The 20,152-nt window shown below is 34.6% G+C and overlaps 1 protein-coding gene across 5 annotated transcripts in view; it reads right to left on the bottom strand.

Moving 5' to 3' along the window:
• Positions 1-20,152, bottom strand: part of CNTN1 (contactin 1) — a 353,101-nt gene that overhangs the window by 145,268 nt on the left and 187,681 nt on the right. For all 5 annotated transcript variants that reach the window (XM_032347818.1, XM_032347814.1, XM_032347813.1 and 2 more), the window contains 5 exons: positions 18,858-18,989; positions 17,336-17,368; positions 7,655-7,787; positions 3,499-3,671; positions 1,370-1,465 (listed from right to left, as the gene is read on the bottom strand). In XM_032347818.1, coding sequence (XP_032203709.1) covers positions 1,370-1,465; positions 3,499-3,671; positions 7,655-7,787; positions 17,336-17,368; positions 18,858-18,918 — 496 coding nt within the window. In that variant the 5' untranslated portion in view covers positions 18,919-18,989. The remainder of the gene's footprint in view (positions 1-1,369; positions 1,466-3,498; positions 3,672-7,654; positions 7,788-17,335; positions 17,369-18,857; positions 18,990-20,152) is intronic.

Genomic DNA, 20,152 nt, shown 5'->3' with positions numbered 1-20,152 from the left:
CGCAAGAAAATTGTTGAATGAATGAGTGATGAAATGAAGCCCATCTAGTGCTGAATGTAGTCAAATATGGTCATCGGCTATTTATGATCATTTATTTCATTTGTGGGAAATGCTGTGGAGATGAGGTGATCTTTCCCCCATAGTTTTAGCAGTTCTTCAAAGAAAAAGATTATTCTCTCACTGAAATGTTGTTACATCATTTTGAATTCTATGCTTCTCCTATACTTACCATTGAATAGTCCTTCTGTTCTATTGGAGAGAAAATTACTGACATTTGATTTATAAACAACCAGAATTTATATACATATAATTTGGAATAGAATACATATAGATGTATGTATATAATTATATACATAAGCATATATTTTATGATATGCATTATACATTTACATATGTTCACCTCTCTATATATCATCAATATATTCCATACAAAATGATTTGTAACATCCTGTTCTTTATGGGGTCTTTAAAGTCAAATTTATGACATAATATTAGAACCCTAAGAATATAAGACATTATTTTTTCATTGTGAAAAGTAGTATTTACATATTATTTCAAGACTATATTTGATAAAACAAGTGAAAATTAATGAACATATATAAGGTGCTTATTTTTTTTTTTTTTAATTTCATTCATTTATCTGACAGACAGATCACAAGTAGGCAGAGAGGCAGGCAGAGAGAGAGGAGGAAGTAGGCTCCCTGCTGAGCCGAGAGCCCCATTCTAGAACCAGGGGAGCATGACCTGAGCTAAAGGCAGAGGCTTTAAGGCGCTGAGCCACCCAGGCACCCCAGGTGCTTATCTTTTAATTAGCACTTCAGTGGCATTTATTTTAGCCATATCAAATTACAGGAAACATATTCAAAAGTGGAACCTTGCTACAGATCACACTTAATTTAACCCCTTTCTAAACTGGATGATTATTCTTGTAGCTAGATGCTCCTAAATAGATTAATAATATATTATGGCTTTATCTTTTTCTAGCATTTTTATAATTCACAGAATATTGTAGGTGTAATAATTTTAATGAAATGATGGACTAATTATATATCACTCCTTGGCACTGTTCTATTCTAAAAATAATTTGTAAAAAATCTATCATATTTTCTCCTGTATAAGAGGAATGTTAATGAGGACACAATCTAACATATATGTTGTTTATAAACCAAAATGATTACAGATTTTTGGAATTAGGGCCAAGTGACTAAAGAGCCTGGAAGTGTCTCTAACCATTTGAAAGCAGTGCGTTACAAGGTTTAGGCAAATCTTGAGTCTTATTTCATCATAAATGTACCATTATTGTTAAGAAAATTAAAATGTAGCCTTTCATAGAATAAATGCATATAGTCACAGAGGAACTTAAATTTACCTGGAAAATGGTACGGAGGATCGCAGAGAAGCACCATTCCCTTCCCTTCCTTCACCCTGACCTCAGGACGCTCCTCAGGTGGGAAAGGGTCAAGATCTAACATGAAGGCCAAAAGGAAAATATTCACTTTCTAGTCAATAGAAAAAGATTTTCATGAAATTTTATCTTTCATCTACTAACTCCCTTTTGGATGTGACACTTCTCAGCTGGTTTGGTGGAACCTATGAAAATCAATTCCCTATTTTCCCATGGTGGCATTTGCATGTACTTCAGGACTTCTGTGGTAAACGCCCCCGATGGAAATCGGTAGCAGCCTGCATAAGTATCTGACAACCCTAAAAATTACAATATCCTCAACTTTTTCTTCAGGTTTAGGAGGAATCTCAGTAAGGGTATCTGGAAATACAATGGGATTAGGCAAAACCAGGAATCTACCAAAGAAGAAAGTAGAGAGGAGTGACTAGGAGGAACAGACTCATTTGAAAAGTATATTTCTCTTCCTGAGGAATGACTCGAATGTGGTGAAAGAATAAGGATGCAAAGTAGGATCTGACTTTTTTTGGGTGAATGTCACCAATTTTTTTCTCCTTTTCAAATTCTGAGTTTTCCTTAGTCTCATTTCCTTTCTTCTCGTCTGTTTATTTAGAATTCACTTTTTGCTTGGTTTCATGATACTCTACTATTTGATTCTTCATTTGCTTCACTGGCGCTCACTCTGCTTCAGCCCTGCCTTACCTCCTATCTCTTCTCTGTGATCAGTACTCAAATTATAGAACCAGATTTTTACTTCTCTCAATATATTTATATCTCTGAAAAGTCATCATTCTAATTGTTACCTTTTTGCAGAGAGGTTTTCAGATCTCCATCTCTAATCCTGATGCTTCGCTTGAACACCACCCCATACCCAAATACTTGGCTGACATTTCAACAGCAATAACTTAATGTCATCACAACCTCTGCAAGTGAAGACATCATTTCACTGCTTCCTCCCAACCTTGAAATTGGTTTTACTTGCTCCCATTCCATTTTTTAAAGAGAGCAGAATGTTTCTGCTCTTTCATTCAACTTTCCTTTAAAAAATACTTAGGACCTATTTTTTTCTTCAGTGCAATGTAATCTATTATTTCTTCAAGGATTGTGTATATTTATTTACATTCACATTGTCACCACATTAATTGAATCTGACTGCTCACTCCTTGCTGGCAATCACTGCCACATGGGTTCTCTTAAAACATCTCTTAAATTTCATTCTGTAATTCATTTTGCAAAAGATTTATGTGCTGACTTATAAAATTGCATGCGGGAGATCGTCTAGTCCAACTCCTCTTTCAATGCACAATGTTCTTCTAGAATTGCTTCTAACTTTAAGTTTAGCACAAGATTTCTGAAAAAAAAATTTTTAAGATTTTTATTTATTTATTTGTGTGTGTGTGTGAGAGAGAGAGAGAGAGAGAGAGAGAGCACAAGCACACAGAGGCAGAGAGAGAAGTAGGCTCCCACTGAGCAGAGAGCCCAATGTGGGGCTCGATCCCAGGACACTGGGATCATGACCTGAGCCAAAGGCAGTGGCTTAACCAACTGAGCCACCCAGGTGTCCCTGAAAAAAAAAAAAGAAAAAATATATATACATATATATACATATATATATATATATATGTATATATATATTTTATGACAGCCTTCATAAAGAGAAATTTTAACTTAATTTAAATTTAAAGTAATTTGATTAATTTAATTTATTCCCAATAAAGTAAATTACATACTACGGAGTAAGATTCTGTCAGGTAGAGTCAAGCTCTAGAGATCACAACTGTAATGTTATAATAAAAGAAAAAAAAGAGCGAGAGAGAGAGAATGCATGGCTTAGCACTTCCACTGATGCTACTTACTCAAGACCCTTCAGAACATGGCCTTAGTTTATTTCCTAATACCCCTCAGGATGCTTTGCTCTCTTGAAATTTTTTCTCCATACAATTAAGGCCCACTGATCATATAGGACCCATTCCATCTAAGGACCTTTTCTCTCGTTTTCTTTTCATATTGCTTTTTCTTCCTGTTGAATTCTTATGATAACATTTAATTTTTACTTCACTTAGAAACACTGGACCTCTTTAAAGTTAGTTACTTACATCCAAAGCTCAGAGTTGCTTCCGTGCTTCTGACCATCCCATAGTTATTTGATGCTAAGCAGTAATATATTCCAGCATCTTTCTGTTTGTCAGGATTGTTGATCACAAGGTTTCCACCCACCATGCTGTACCGATCACTGGTCAGATCAATATCCCCATTATTCATTCTCCATCTATGAAAAAGAAAAACAAATGTCATATCAAAGGTCATAGGCCTACAAGCAGCAATACTGGCCTAATATTATTCTAATATGGGTACAGCTCCATGTGAAATCAGATGATTAAGTAGATGACTCAGTGTGGTATTTCTTCACACCCTATAATTCTGTGTCTCTGGGCTCATGATTTTAATTTAGTTCACGCACAGAAAGGTAAATGTTCAAGTGCATGAAATGTGTTCTCTTTATTCATGAGGCATCGGAAGGGACAAATATTTTGTTGAATTTTGCTACATTGTTTTCTTAGTAGATATACATAGATTATAAATGTATATCTTAGCAGATATACATAGATTATAAATTATAAAACTATGTAAGTACTAGCTAGATTCATGCATATCTAGATGTGTTGCACAATATATTAAAAGCACCACTCTAGCAAAAGTAAAATATAAAATATCAGTACCTGATTTTGAATATCAAAATAAATTCCCAATAAAACTAATTGAAATGAGGATTCTACTCAGCAAATGTCACACTCTGACCACTAGAGGTCGATCACACAATTTGAAAATTGTAACAATAAATTGGATCCTTTGTCTCCATGCCTGCAATATATGTTGCAGGTATATTTAGAGGGACTGTGTTATAAATAAACTGACTAAAAACAGGACTGGAACTTTCTTGGTGAGATAATAAGAAGGATAAATGTAGAAAATAGTTTTCAATTAAGCTGACCATGTATGTATTATACTCATTCTCTTATCAGGATTCATGTCTTCAGCAATGTTATAGGCAAGAGCCATGATCAAATAGTGGGCTGTGGCCTCATGGTTCATGGCCTTGCACACTTATGATCAGGGTCAGAATCTTACCAAAATAAGCCTAATGATTTTAGAATATCTTTTATTAAATCAAATTACTGGAACATTTTTAGTTTTAATTTTTATACTGTAGGAGGAAATTTAAAAGCAAATGCAGAAAACTATGCTTTTGCATTTTGAAAACCTACCAAATTCCAACCCAATGAGTATATCTTCCCCCTTCCCACATTGATGGCAATATTGGCTCTGCTCAAACAATCCAATGTCAAGTTGCTTAGCATTTGCCAAGGCAATGGGTTTCCCTGTTGAGCAATACCAATTGTTACGTTTTTTTCCCATTATATTGACTCCAAATTTTTATTTATTGCATTATCTCCTCTCTAGTGGATTTGAGTCTGCCTTTGATGTCATATAATGATTGAAATTTTGCTGTGTTGGGGTAAGTTCACTGGTTTACTTTGTTTTCAGGAATGTATACCATTGTTGTTACTCCTTTCAGACAGTTTTAAAAGCAATTTTAGTGGTGCCTGGGTGGCTCCGTTGGTTAAACCACTGCCTTCAGCTCAGGTCATGATCCCAGAGTCCCGGGATCGGGTCCTGTTTGGCCCAGCTCCGTGGGGAGCCTGCTTCTCCCTCTGACCTTCTCCTCTCTCATGCTTTCTCTCTCACTCTCTCTCAAATAAATAAATAAAATCTTAAAAAAATAAATGCAATTTTATTAGCATTCTCATTATTTTGAGGGTCAACACAAGATAATAAAAGCTTCAAGACTGATAAGTAGAGGTAGAGTTCCCTGTTGTAACTTTCAGGGTGTTGCCATGAATAAGAAATTATCACAGAACATGCCATAAATATAAAACTACTGTGTGAATGACACATTGCATGATTACCAAGGTTAGTATGACTTGCTCTGAATATTAAGTAAAGTTTTAAAACTTCAAATGTTCTTTTCCATCAGACAAGCTGCATCATGAGCTGAATTTTTTCCCTTTTTATTTTTTCATCTGTCAAATGCAGATTGCCTTCATAACAGAATTAAACATCTACTTCTCCTTTCCAGCTCTGTACATTAATGTGTAGATAGTCAGGCCACCATCCTAGGGACTTCAGTGCCGGTTCAACCTATGGGAGGGAGTTAGTGAATGTATTTGTTGGTCAAAGTTTTGCCTTCTTATTTTACATTTTAAATTTTGGTAAGAACACTTAATATGAGAGCACTTATATGAGGTATCTAAAAGAGTCAAACTGTAGAAGCAAAGAATGCAATGATGGTTGCCAGGGACTGGAGAAAAGAGGAAAAAGGGAGCTGCTAATTAATGTGTATAAAATTATAGTCATGCAAAACTTTGCTTCTTAATGATTCTGTGGAGTAGATGTCAGGTAGGCACAGCAAGAAGCACACATTTCTAGAACACTATCTAAAAATAGTCTCTTCTGTTTTGCTGCCTCCATTCCAGGCTGTAGACTGATCTGCTGTTTCCATGTATGAATGTCAAGGGCAAGGTGTCACAAAATAAGTGAGATCACTGAAATAGCTTTTGAGATGTTATCAAGCTATATAGATAGATACAACCTGAAAAAATTACATGTTTCTTTGAAAGCCATAAAACCTGTGCTATGTTTCAGTCCTGGATCTATGATTTACTAACTCTGGAGCAAGTCAATTTCCTTATTCATTATTCAGCTTCCTCTCCTATAAAATTATGTGCTTAGATTAGATCTCCTCCACAAACCCTATTAGTTATACTGTCCCATATCCATAACTATGTATATAAATGCCCATACTGTGTGGCTTCAGGGTAGAAACAAGTCTAGCCTAACAAATATTTTCAAGATAAATGTGTTACTTATAATTAATAAAATATCTACTTATTTTGCATTCCCATGCATGAAACTGAAACAATAAAAATAACTTCAAAGACACGATGTTTTTATATCTAAATTCATATTTTATTTTAAGAATAATTTTGTAATTTAGCCCAGAGACTCATGAGAGTCTCTTGAACTCAAGAGAAAATGAGTTAGATTAGGATTAAATTTATATATATTATTATAACTTCTTATAACAATAGAATGTTGTTTTTCTTTTGAGAAAAAAACACTATGAAAATCAATCTTGTTGAATGACAACCTTCAATTAAGTTAGCTGACATTGACACACTAGAGCTCCAATTTCCCCATCAATCACTTGTGTTGTCTTCATGGAACCATTTCACAGGTGAATTCAAATTTGTTGGTGTTTGGTTAATTTTTTAATCTTATTCTTTGTATCGGACTAGAAATAGTTAGTATACTTTTCTGAACCATCTGAAGCAGAAAAACCCATTGTTACCTTAAAAGTTATATTTTATATCATAAATTTCCCAAATATAACATAACATAAAAAAACCCACATAAATCCCACAAAAAACTAGAAAGAGATATATTGATATAGATTACCTAATTTTAAGAAATTTGCTATATTACCTGGAATATAGATTTGAGACCACTGGAAAAAAGTGGTGCTTTCTAGAATTATGTATGTAAGCTCTCTGAATGTAGTTGATAGAGGAATATTATCTATAATATGTGAGTATGAGTTATCCAGATTGCTGCATATAAGAACATTTTATCTTCAAATGTGTATATTTAAGTTGTGCATGATTTTCATATAGCCTTATACATGCTTAATAGCATGATCACTTGTCATTGGACAATTGACCAATTGTCATTGGACAATTTTTTTTTTAAAGATTTTATTTATTTATTTGACAGACAGAGATCACAAGTAGGCAGAGAGGCAGGCAGAGAGAGGAGGAAGCAGGCTCCCTATTGAGCAGAGAGCCCATTGCAGGGCTCAATCCCAGGACTCTGGGAGCTGAAGGCAGAGGCTTTAACCCACCGAGCCACCCAGTCATTGGACAATTTTTAAGTGGATAATATGAAATGGCATTGGCATTATCTGTGCAGGAAAGAGGGAGTGGATTATTTGCATATATTTAAGAAAACTTACTATCAATTTGGACACTAAACAACTCTATTTTAATAACTTACATGCCAATATTTCTGTTAACATTCCTGCATTTTGTTAATAACCTTATATTAGAGAATTCTCTATCAGTACAGGGTCACAGATGCTCATCTATAATCTAGTTTGATACTCCATTGTAATAAAAGAGCAGTGAAGCACATTACTTGTAAACTGGGAAAGGGCTGGCTCGTGCCCTACAGTTTAGTGAAACTTTTCCTTCTGGTGATTCCTCTGGATAAATGGTATTGATTGGCTGCTCTTCAAAAATTGGTCCAAATCCTTTATCTTCCTCAGAAACTACAAGAAAAATAAAATTATTTTACAATGTACTCTTTTATAAGTCAAAGAAAATTTGGATACATTTTATAAAGGTTTTGGGAAAATGTTAGAAACATCAAATCTCCATTTCCATTTGAAATAAAGATATTTGCCTCCATAATCCTGAGGAAAACATTCAGGTGCTTTATTCAAAATCCTTTTCTGTCCATCTCTCATTATTTCTCCCAAGGCACCCAGTGTTGTCATGCTTAACTACTTATAGACCCTCAAACAAGTCAGGCCTTCATGTCCCTGAGACTTCACAACATAGTTTTTCCCCTTTCTGGAATCACCATCTCATTTTTCTCCTCCTCTCAAAATTCAGTGTTTATGACTCAGCCATGGTTAGTTCCTTCAGAAAGCTTCCTCTCACCCCTCCTCGCTTTAGCTGGTCCTCATTTGTGTTCTCACAACTTCTCACACAGCTTAGGGTACTTAGCACACCTTCTGGGATTCTTGGTACAATCGTCTGTTCCATGAGACTGTAAGTGCTTGGAACAGGTGGCTGTGTCCATAACCTCCCAGCTAGCTGCCAAGCGGTCTACAGCACAATAGGTGCTTAATGAGTTTTTGATAAGAGAATGGATGAATTTCTAGAAGCTCTGGGAAATTAGTCTCTTGTTTGTTTTATTTTTTCTAAACATGTGACCAGCATCTGTACTCAGTAATATCTAGGACAGTCAATAAACAAATTATTGGGATCTGACCAACTGGTTCAGAATACATCACAAGCAAACCCAAGTTGGGAAGCAGCTGTTTCTCTGGAAAGAAACAGTGATGCTTCACAGCAGGATGCAGAGAAGAGAATCACTCGTAGGATATCAGCGCAGCAGCATTTACAGAGAAGAGCTTAGAGCCATATGCCCCACATGAATTAATACTAGCATGTGTGGCTAGGAAGGAGGATATTCCTAATAAGATCATTAAACTGTCTCTGCTAGAGGAAAAGCTATGGTTCACTCCTCCATGTATTTTTTAGGAGAGAGTTTAAGGCAAACACCACAGACGTTTTGTCTGCTCCGACACAACCTTGAAGATGAGAGCTTTGCTTCAGCTTCTATTAATGAGCAGTTTCATTGTACCATTTAAATCTTGCCTCCATACTGTTTACAAGGCCTTTGGAAAAATTATTTAACTCTCTAGACCTCAATATTACCCTTTACCAAGTGATAATAATAATAAAATCTATCCCATTAGACACTGTGAGAATTATTTTGAAGCAATGCATATAAGACAGTAGTGTACCTGGCTCACAGTCAGCATTCAGTAAATACTGATTGTGTCAACGTTCTTTGGAACTTGCCAATCCTTTCAAAATTTGATTTATGTATCTTAAGCCTATCTTATCATATGTATGTATATGTATATTTATATGTATATGTGTCTCAACTCATAAAATTTCTAAAAGGAAGAGGCCATGTTTTACTCACTTTTGTTGTTCTGGTGTTATTAGTGTTGTATCGACCCATATTTGTATACATGCAGGTGATCAGTAAAATCCTCAACTTAGTTTCTTCTAGTATGAAGCATTGATTTTTCTAAACTTGCCTGAAATATTTCAAGGGGAGATGCCTCATTTTTAGTTTGGAATTTGCTGATATTGCCATTCAAGAATTTACAGACCTCAGTTCCTTCCCTATTACCGCCCTATTTCAGAGAGCAAATTGCTGGATCAAAATCAAAGGAACTGGAGAAACAGATTTAGTTTCACCAATGCACTCCCCCTAACTATTGTTTTATGCAAGCCATTTGTTCTATGTGGAGTCAACATCTAAAAAAAGAAAGGAACAGGCACACATGCCCGAACGGCCCACAAGCCTAAGACCACCATAAATAAGATAAAAAATTCGAGGTGTTCACAGAAGCCCTCTGGGAAGGATTTTGAATGTCCTGCTGTGAGCAGTGCCTAGTTCCATATCCTTCTCAAAGTTGTAAGAGCCAAAAATGCATACAATGTTTTCTGCTTCACTTCTAATAATTTTCCTGATGATGCCCAATATTTCCTGGCCTTTTAGGATATAACCGCACACCAGGGGAAATGAAGAATGAATCCCAAATCACTGACAACTATAGACTTTCACTTGGATGTCGGCTCTAGATTTTCGATCTCTGAAGGAAATGACCTTGTCCTTATCTACGATAAAAATCATATGCCATTATCTTCCCATTTGAACAACTTTATAAGCTCTTCCTTGAGTCTCTCCCAATTGCACAGCTTTTCTGATTGGAACAATTTAGTAACACCTGCTAATCTGGAGATTCTGTTGTTTCTTCCCAATTCACATGAAAATGTTTAAAAAGACAAGCAGAGAAGTGCAATTTTATCAAAATATTTAGATTCTCTTCTTGAAGACAAGATGACTTCTATTCCAACTCTAACCCTGATCAATAACAATGTTAGTGTGAAATTTTTCAATTTTTAAAAACTTAAGTAGACCAGATATTTAGAGGGTAAAAAATAAATATTATTTAGAGAAGCTTTAAGCTCATAAGTGTCTTCTGAGTACATTGTATTTATATAAAAATTCTGATGATGAGTTCTTAGACACAATACAAAAAGTATGATCCATTAAAGAAAAAAAAAGCTGGACTTTATTAAAATCAAAAAATTATGTTCTGTGAAAGACATTCTCAAGAGAATCTCAGGTGTTAAAGTTTAGGGGTTTTCCTTTGGGTTATTTCCAACTTGTATTCCAAAGCAGCAAATTGGAGAGACTTGTAACTAACAAAATCCCTGTTTTATTTAGTAATAGGGATTTATTAGTGATTTCACACTATTTACAAAATTTGTCCTCATCTTAAAGGTGCAGGGTTGTGTTAGTTAGAACCTCTTTAACATTATTGTATTTCCAATGTAGAAATAGCCAGTTCCAGGCTGTCTAGCATCTACTTCCACAGTGCCCTCTGGCAGTGCCATTAGAGAAGTTGTAATAACCCTAAATTCACAATTTATAATTTCATTAGCTTTCATGAAACAGCTACTTTTTTTTTTATAAGATTTTATTTATTTATTTGACACAGAGATCACAAGTAGGCAGAGAGGCAGGCAGAGGGCAGAGAGGCAGGCAGAGAGAGAGAGAGGAATAAGTATCATACTGCTCTCTGAGCAGAGAGCCTGATGCGGGGCTCCATCCCAGGACCCTGGGATCATGACTTGAGCTGAAGGCAGAGGCTTTACCCCACTGAGCCACCCAGGCGCCCCTGAAACAACTACTTTTATCACTCTGAAGTAGTTATGTTCATAAAAATTGGCCTCATTATTTAAAGTACTGTATTGCACCTTCAAATTCAACGAAGACATAAGCAGACATCTACTTAAGGGTTGAGATTAGATCAGTAGATTTGCATATTTTAATTAAATGTATAGTCTTAAATATTTCATTTCATGGGGTGTCTTTTAATTTTAAGGCATATGCTTTTAAGACAAATGTTGGTCAGCTTTTAGAAGACTGAGGGTGTTTTAAGTAGCTTCTTCAACTTAATCATATGCATTAAAAATAATTTAATTTTTTCTAGAAAAGATAACAGCAATGAAATTTGCCATTGAAAATAATGGAATGTCACATAATAATTATAATGAGACTATATCTTTTGCCAAGCAATACCTCAAGGGGCATATGTAAAGACTTTGTGGGTGAACTGCGTTGACATTTATATGCCAAACTGGGTAATATTAGTGCCCCATGTTATTTTTGTTTCCTATGACAAGAAGTCTTTATAAAATATATGTATATACTTCTTCATACTCCACTTCCACCTGGCCTTTATAGGAACAGACAGTGAAACATTCGGAGGATAAAAACATGAAGCTAATTTCCACCAAAATACTGGATTTATTTTTCACATTGAGAGGACATTGCACTTAAGATAGTTCCCCTGGATCATTCTCTAGATCAAAAAAGTGGAATAGGACACACTTCACATTACAGTAGTACTTCTCGTTTTATTTCACAAATATGTGTTTTATGCTTTTGTAAAATGGTCTGGCCTAAATAAAACAATGTATTCCATTAGATGGTTTAGCAATTACTCTATGTATTTTATTTGGGGAATGTATTTGGACCCTTGAAAGATAAACGACTCAAAAACAAGCATCTGAATTGCATGGGTATGCTCAGTGAACCTCTGAATGTTACCCTCATAACCCCCTTGAAGAGTATCTGAGCTCATCACTCTGTTCTCCGAGCTAGGGCACTCGGGTGAGGGGAAAATAAATTTCTGGGAGAATACAAGGCTCAGAAAAGGATGCATTAATGCAAGCATTACACTCTCAGCCAACAGAAAATATATCCTTCTTACTGCTTTTTTCTGCAGCTGTGGAAGTAATTAGGTGATAAATTATGGTGCTTTGGATGTATTATGGGGCTACAGGGCACACGAAACAAAAAATAGGTATTATGTTTCAGAAAAATAAGATTACTTTTTAAATACGTGCCCTTTTTCTTACTGGGTAGATTCTTCTAAAAAGGAGCACAAAATTATAGATGGCTTCTCCAGCTAATTAAAGGCAGCATTTCAAATCACTCTTTCTTTTGACCTGCTTTTAATGCCATTTCACCAGTTTTCTACCACATAATGGTAAGTGGAGACATAAGTTCATTTCTTAAATTTGATCATGAAGATTAACAAGAAAGGATGAAATCGTATAGGATTATTTGTTGTTAAATTCACAAATGTAAACAATAGGCAAAAACTACTGCTTTTTTCTGTACCATTTTCAGTTCCATTAGTAACATAATCAGTTTTATTATTTAAAATTTATTATTTAAAATTATTATGGTATTACTTCACCTTTCACTATGTGGAGATGGTCCACTGTAATCTTGCTATTCTATTTTATTTTTGAAAATTGAAAGTATACTTATGACTTGTACTTGAGAGATTTTTTTATTCATTTTATATCTATTTTGAAACAAATTCTATTTCTCATTCTGTAACATGTCATCTCAATCTGTTATGTTATAAAAACATTATTCTGCATAAGGATGTTATAGAGTCATCTCAAGAAAAAAACTATTAGAAAAAAAACAACAAAAAAATTTGAATGGAGTTGAATACTGGGATTTTTACAATATTTACAATGTTGTAATAATTATGGGATAGTGAGTGTTACAAATCTCTTGAAACACAATAAATTCTCTAAGTCAGACACTATTTAAATTGTCTCAAAGGATCATTTTTCCTCCTGTCTTCTCTGTCAACCATTCCCCACTAATAAGGGAACAGGATGTTTAGGGCTTGGACGTTGAATACTCAGGTGTTGTGATCCTTTAGGGTCTTGGGTAATAATACATGATTCTGCAGTAATTTTCCATAACTAAAATACAAAGGAATTGGTTTGAAGAACTCATAGCAATCAAATTTCTAGAACAAAAACTGGGGTCATGTTAGCAGAAAGACTGACTACATTTACCCTTGCATGGCTTCACCTGCCCAAGAGCCTATCATCTGGTGGCAGCCACTTCCTTGCCAGAAGGTCCACAGCTAGGGCCTCCAAATACTGTGTTTTCTTTAACTGTCAGGCATCTTGCCACACCGACTTCATGTATACCCCACTATGTGGCATACTCCACTTGAAGGCCCTACTTTTATCACTTCACCTTCTAGGCTATCTCTAGTCTCTTTTAATTGATAATAGTAACTGTATCACAAAATAATGATAAGCTAGTGAATGCTATAGAATCATAATTAGAGATAGAAAAATGCTATATGAATGAAAATAATGCTAAGTAATTGAAGGGATCCTAACTGAAAAAAATATCATGAAAATCTGGGTAAAGTACTATAAGTACACAGGAAATTCTGTATCTGCTCTCTCTTCAGAATTTTAGTTTTCCTTGGTATTTGCTTGAAATATTAGCGTCATATGATAATCCCATTCTATCAATTAATGATTATTTCATCCCCTAATTCCCATAGAATAAGTATTATACTGCTATTTTATCTCTTCCCCTTGTTTTTGTCACTGAATTACAAAGGAACTAAAGAGATATTTTTTTCATTCTAGGTTAGGCTAGGTAAAATTGGTACTGAGATAGCTGTATCTTATTATTAAAATAAGAAAGACCATAATTGAGAAAAGCTTCTAAAATAAATATTTACTATCACATACTTAGTTACTAATTAAATATCTGAACATTACATGTTCACTATATGGAACTTAGTTGTATTCATACTTTTATCTCAATAGGACACAAGTTGATTTCATTCAATCCAAAAAATAAAAAAAGGAAGAAATTTTTAAGAGACATGGAAAAGAATTGAGTTAAGGTTTGATGATTTTTTTTTTTCAATAAGCCTTGGTGTACTTTATTTTTAAAATAAAAATATCTGTATTTTTAATGCATATATTTTATTTAAAAGCTAGTCACATAGGCTATTATGATTATTATATAGTAATAGTTAAAATCTATTATATATCCAAGATAATATATTATATAGAATTCTCCCATTCATAAGTGGGGAAATAAACCCAAAACCTCAATTCCCACTCACTTATGTGATGTGGCAGATACTGTTGCTTGACTCACCAGTGCCCGTCCTCCCTTTCCACCCTGATGATAAAGGTCAGATATGCTCAAGGATCAAAACTTCCCTCACATGACTCAGAAGTACAGGTTGAGTCATTAATGCCACTATATTACTCCTTCCTATGACAAGCTTGGTGGTAAATTTGCAAGCCAACTCTGGACATTGAGGTGTTCAGAGGTCTATTAAGGAGGTCTCTTGCTTTTAAAAAAGAAATAGATATGAGAAAAACATACACCTCTTTTACCTGTAGATGTTATGTCTACACATAATATCTGCAACTACAGCATGATTTGCAATAGGTTGAGTAAAAAGCCTGAGAGTTGACCACTGGGTTCACAATAGGTACATCACGGTGACATGGACAAGGCATTTTGGTTGAAGGTTGATGTGAAAGTTTGATTGCAGTAGGGTTCAGGAAAATATGAGTCAGAGAATTTGAAGACAGAAAGAATAGTCTATTTTTTGGGGGACGGGTAATACTAATGAAAAGAAGAATAGATAAGAAGGATAGTAGCTATAAGGTATGGGGTTTGCAGAGAAATGATTTTTTAAATGAGAGAGAATACTGGAGAATGTTTGCATGTTGACAGCAATAATCCAGTAGAGGGAGAATCTGATGATGAGAAGACACAGGGGACAATTGCTGGGGCAATGAACTTAAATAAACCAGATGGGATAGGATAAGTGTACAAGTATAGGGTTTACTATGGTGACATCATATATGAAACAAGCAGGAAGACAGAGTGTATGGGCATAGATGTAGGAGGAGAGTAAACGTGGTAGTGTCAACTTATGGAAATTATCTTCAAGTTGTCTCTCATACCTTTGTGTAATAGGAAGCAAAGTAAAGAGGGCAAGAAGCTGTTGGAGTTTTAAAGGGAGGGAAGCAACTATGACATGATCTAGGAAAATGAGAAAATGAATTCACTGGGGAAGTGGATTATGTTTGCTGGGCAGTACCAGCTGCTCATTTGAAGTTAGCAGTTATGAATTTAACTTGATGTCAGTCAGCATACATGAGTTTTTTTTGTTTTTTGTTTTTTCTTAGTAACAATTAGCTGGGTGGTCAAAAAGTTTTGGAATATTTAGATATTTTAAAACTCTTCTCTCATCATAGATTCACAATACTTTTCTCTTGGTGTAATATAGTTGTTTGGAATTGTGCCCCCACAAAAAGATATGTTGAAGTCCTAATCCTTGGCAAATCAGAATGGGATCACATTTGGAAATAGGATGTTTATAGAAGCAATCAGGTTAAAATGAGGTCATAAGTGGGCCCTAATCCAATATGACTGGCAACTTCAAAAAGAGGTAAATTCAGACACAGAGGCAGACATGGGAGGAAAACATACACATGAAGACAGAGGTAGATGTTGGAGTCATGCTGCCGCAAGCCAAGGAATGTCCGAGGCTACTCAAAGCTGGGAGAGGCAAGGAAGAAGCCTTCTCCTACCAGTTACCGAGGTTACCGACTTCTAGCTTCTAGCTAGGAGAAGAAGCCTTCTCCTACCAGTTACCGAAGTTATCGACTTCTAGCTTCCACAATTGTAATATAATTCAATTTCTGTTGTTATAAGCCACCCAGTTTGAGGTCCTTTATCCAGGAGTCCAAGGAAGTAATACATGCATTACACTTACTAAATGAGTAGTACAAATACTTATCCCTTAAAGTTAATAATAAGCTATTAAACTTTTATGAATTAGCCTTTCCCAAATTTATTTGACAATAAAGTCCTTTTTAACGTAAGTCCTACTAATATCCTGTAGAACAAGCATTTACTGAAATGCTTGGAGAAATACTGACAATACAGCCCACATTTCCTTACCTCTTTACTTTTATTTGTTCCACTTCTTTTATTTGGAAGTAGCTCCATTTCTAAGTTTTTGAAATACTTCAGGACTTCCTTCCTACTACTCCCAACATTAACTATTCCTTAGTTGCTCAAAGTAAATCTTTTAAAATGCTCAGTATATGTTTTCTTATAAATTTGTTGCCTAATTATCTTATTTCCTAGTATCTGGTAAGCTTCTTGAAGTCAAAGAACCTATCTTTATATAGTGTACGTGCAGTGATCCATAACTCATAGGTGGAAATAGAAGTGGCTTTGGTGGAATTCATGCTAAGACTTTCCTTTCCCATAATCCTCATGGCAACCTACAAATGGAAGTTCTTCTGACCCACACTAGCATGAAGACACGCAAGTTGTAGCCCTGGTTGCTCAGTGATTCTTTTCAATTTTGTAAGTTTCGAGTCTTAGTATGTTCACTGAGTACCTGTGACATAGATGACTGTTCTAGAAACTCTCATATTCTTTTTTTTTTTTTAGTTCTCACAAGGATCTTGTAATTTTTACATATGGGGAAGTCGAGGATCATAAAAGGTGAATAATTTGTACAAGATCGCATCACTAGTGAATACCAGGTTGACTATGCAAATCCCAGCTGTTCTTACTCTAGACTCTATTTTCTCCAGTATCCCATGCTGCCTCTATTTCTGGCAAGAAATGTTCAGTGGTTGAAGTAGAATCTAAATGAGCAGAATTAACAGTTATATTTAATAAATCATAAACAATAAATTCTGCAATATCTTTGGAGTCCTAATTAAACTGAATCTTAAGGTTCTGAGGTCACTAACTTTAGTTCTATCTTTTCAAAAGTAAGTTAGGTGTTTACAATATTTAAAATATTGCTTCAAAATTTAATAGTATAAAATTGTTACAAAGCACGCAAGGAAAAAAAATACAGGCCACATGGAATATTTTCTCTTGGCTACGATCCTTTAATAACATATTTGTTTGTGGTATATCCACTGAGTTCACTCAGGCAGTCAAACAAGTTGTCTTATGACCCCAGATAAACCATCTCACAAAATCCCCAAGTGATCTAACATTAGCCATTTGCCTTTAAGTTTAGAGAGTTAATAGCTTAAAAGAGAGGTGAAATATGTTTCATTTGAGAAAAGCTATTTTTAAAAACTTACCCTTTCATCAACTTACCTCCATGACCGTATCTTCTGTACCACGTAAACTCTAAAATAAAAGATAAAGCAATCTTAATCCCAAATCAGCTTTCAAGTTGTGGTTTCAAACATTAATCAAATAACTGAGATACTAGTTAATGAAATGACATTAGTGGACCTTTACTATTACAGTTGATGTATCATCACATGTTTGCAAGTACTTATTTCATGTCTTTGCATCTTATAGTTGCATTAAAATTTGTGGTCTATATATAAATATGCATGTAACTGTGTGGATAATTCCTGTGGCTATAGCAATGTCATTAAAATTCTCAAGCATTGATGAAAATTATTATATTTTATGAATTCTGAAGTCATAATAATAAAAAATACTCCCCAAAATAAAATAGCATTTTTATTGCCTTAATAATAAACAAGAAATGCAGTAGGATGCCTAGCAGGTTCATCACTGAAACAATCAATGAGGACTGATAAATGAAGGATAAGATCCATCTACATCTTGAACTTCATTAACAGCTCAACAAGTATTTACTGAGTTAAGGTTATTGAGATGAAAGTATTAGAAAAATTGATTGTTAGAAAACATGCTGCTTCCAGATAAAAATATAATGCATCTCTCCCTGTAAGAAATATTTCTGAATCCTTACTTGTCTTTGAAAGATAGAGTTATAGTATTTGTCCTAAAACTAGAGCACTTTCAAAACTGCTTTGTTGTCTTTAATGCCCTTAACACACTGTAGATTATCTTAAAACTGTTTTTCACAAGACTGACCAACAAGTAATGAAAATTAAATTTTATTAACTTATAAATAAATAAATTAAAAACAAAGATAACAAATGTTTAAAACTCATTACTTTCTAATTATTTTACTACATTCTATTTTTATTTAGTGAAAATACAATATAATGGTGAGCTGTTGTATACCTTTTCCAATAGCACATTAAATTATGTTAATTTGTCAAGGTTGGCCATAGTGGGGATAATTACTCCCCGGCAACTGAAGAATGCTACATAGTAGGGTTATTTTTCCTCTCCCAGAGGTCCACATTTTAAACATTTACCAGCTTACCACTAAATAAGACTGATTAAATCTTGTGAAATTTTACTTGAAAATAAAAAGAAAAACAGGGTTGACTTTAATATATATTTACACATCTGACACAGATGTCAAAAACATTAATTTTAACTTCATGTACCAGATTTAATAAAGTGAATACACACATATTGATTATATTGACATAATTTACGAGACTACATAAAGGATATTTCTTTTTTTTTAAAACATCTTAATTTCATGTTTTCAGCGTTCCAAGATTCATTGTTTATGCACCACACCCAGTGCTCCATGCAATACATGCCCTCCATAATACCCACCACCAGGCTCCCCAACCCCTCACCCCCTTCTCCTCCAAAACCCTGTTTGTTTCTCAGAGTCCACAGTCTCTTATGCTTTGTCTCCCCCTCTGATTTACCCCTATTCACTTTTCCTTTCCTTCTCCTAATGTCTTCCATGTTATTCCCAAAGGATATTTCTTACCTGCTAAACAGGCTGTAAAAGATAGTATCACAAGGTGACTGACCAGCAACCACATTTTCATCTTGTATGTATAAATATTTGTTTTTATTTTCCAAAAAAGCTTTAGCTTTATGGTAGCTGGATAATAAACACCTGCATCAAAAACAGAAGAAAAGGGGGGGGAAAGGGAAGGAAAAGGATAGGATAGAAAGAAAAAAAAAAAGGAAAGGTAAATGCTCATAATTTGGGGTCAACAATATTATCGATTTCATTTTATTTTATGTTTCTTGTTTATAGAATAAGTTTTAGTTCGTTTAAATATATTTGTAAGCACATGTTTTATGAAGCAAGTAGACTTGGTATCAGAGGGTTATCACCTGACTCCAGGGTTGACACTGTAGGAACATGAGCAAGTCACTCAATTGGTGTCTTCTACTTTTTAACTCTATCAATTGAACCTAACAGTACTTTTTGTACAAATGGCATAGTTGTAAACATTTCCAAATCAATCAATTTAATTTGAAGATCAAATTTAACTGAAGGACTGGTAGGAAGAATCAATTAAAGATATTATGGTTGTTTTTCTTTCAAATATTATTACAATTAGTGATAAATTACTAATGTACTAAATAATGAACATCATGGTTTTTTGTAGTGGTTCTTCATTTCGTCAAAGTTTTCACAAACAGCACATATAGAAATACCCTGGGTACTTGTCATGAAATGTTTCCCCATTAATGGCAACACTTATACTATCCCAACCATTTTAAAGTGTACAGTTCACTGGTATTGTGTAAATTCATATTGCTGAGCCACCATTACCACCACCCAACACCACAGGTTTTTACATCTTTCAAAACTGAACCTCTGCACCTATTATACAATAACTCATCAGATTTCCTCCTCTAAGCCCAATATCTCCTTCTCCAAGTACCTGGCAACTGACAGTCCTCTCTATTTTTCACCTCCTCTTTTTCCCACACCCCAGCATCTGATAACCTCCATTCTACTCTCTGTTATTATGACTTCAAATTTTCTCATCCGTTCTTCAGCTTGCAACTTATGGCAAGTTATTCAATCTCTGACCCTAGTTTCCTTCATGTGTAAAATACGGAAAGAACGACTATTTCATAGGACTATTATAAGACTTGTGTAACATTGTGCATGTGAAATATTTACTATGAAAACTATTTAATAAATATTAATTTTTTATTCGGCAAGGCCATAGGCCCATAAGGTCAGGGGACATGTCTCTTGTTCATTGTTGCTTTTATAATGCCTGGCACATAGAAGTTCTCGATATACATTTACTGAAC

The sequence above is a fragment of the Mustela erminea genome, chromosome 6, assembly GCF_009829155.1.
Source record: "Mustela erminea isolate mMusErm1 chromosome 6, mMusErm1.Pri, whole genome shotgun sequence".
In the NCBI taxonomy this organism is placed as follows: Eukaryota; Metazoa; Chordata; class Mammalia; order Carnivora; family Mustelidae; genus Mustela; species Mustela erminea.
The sequence above is the reverse complement of the archived record's forward strand: the minus strand, read 5'-3'. Positions and strand labels throughout refer to the sequence as shown.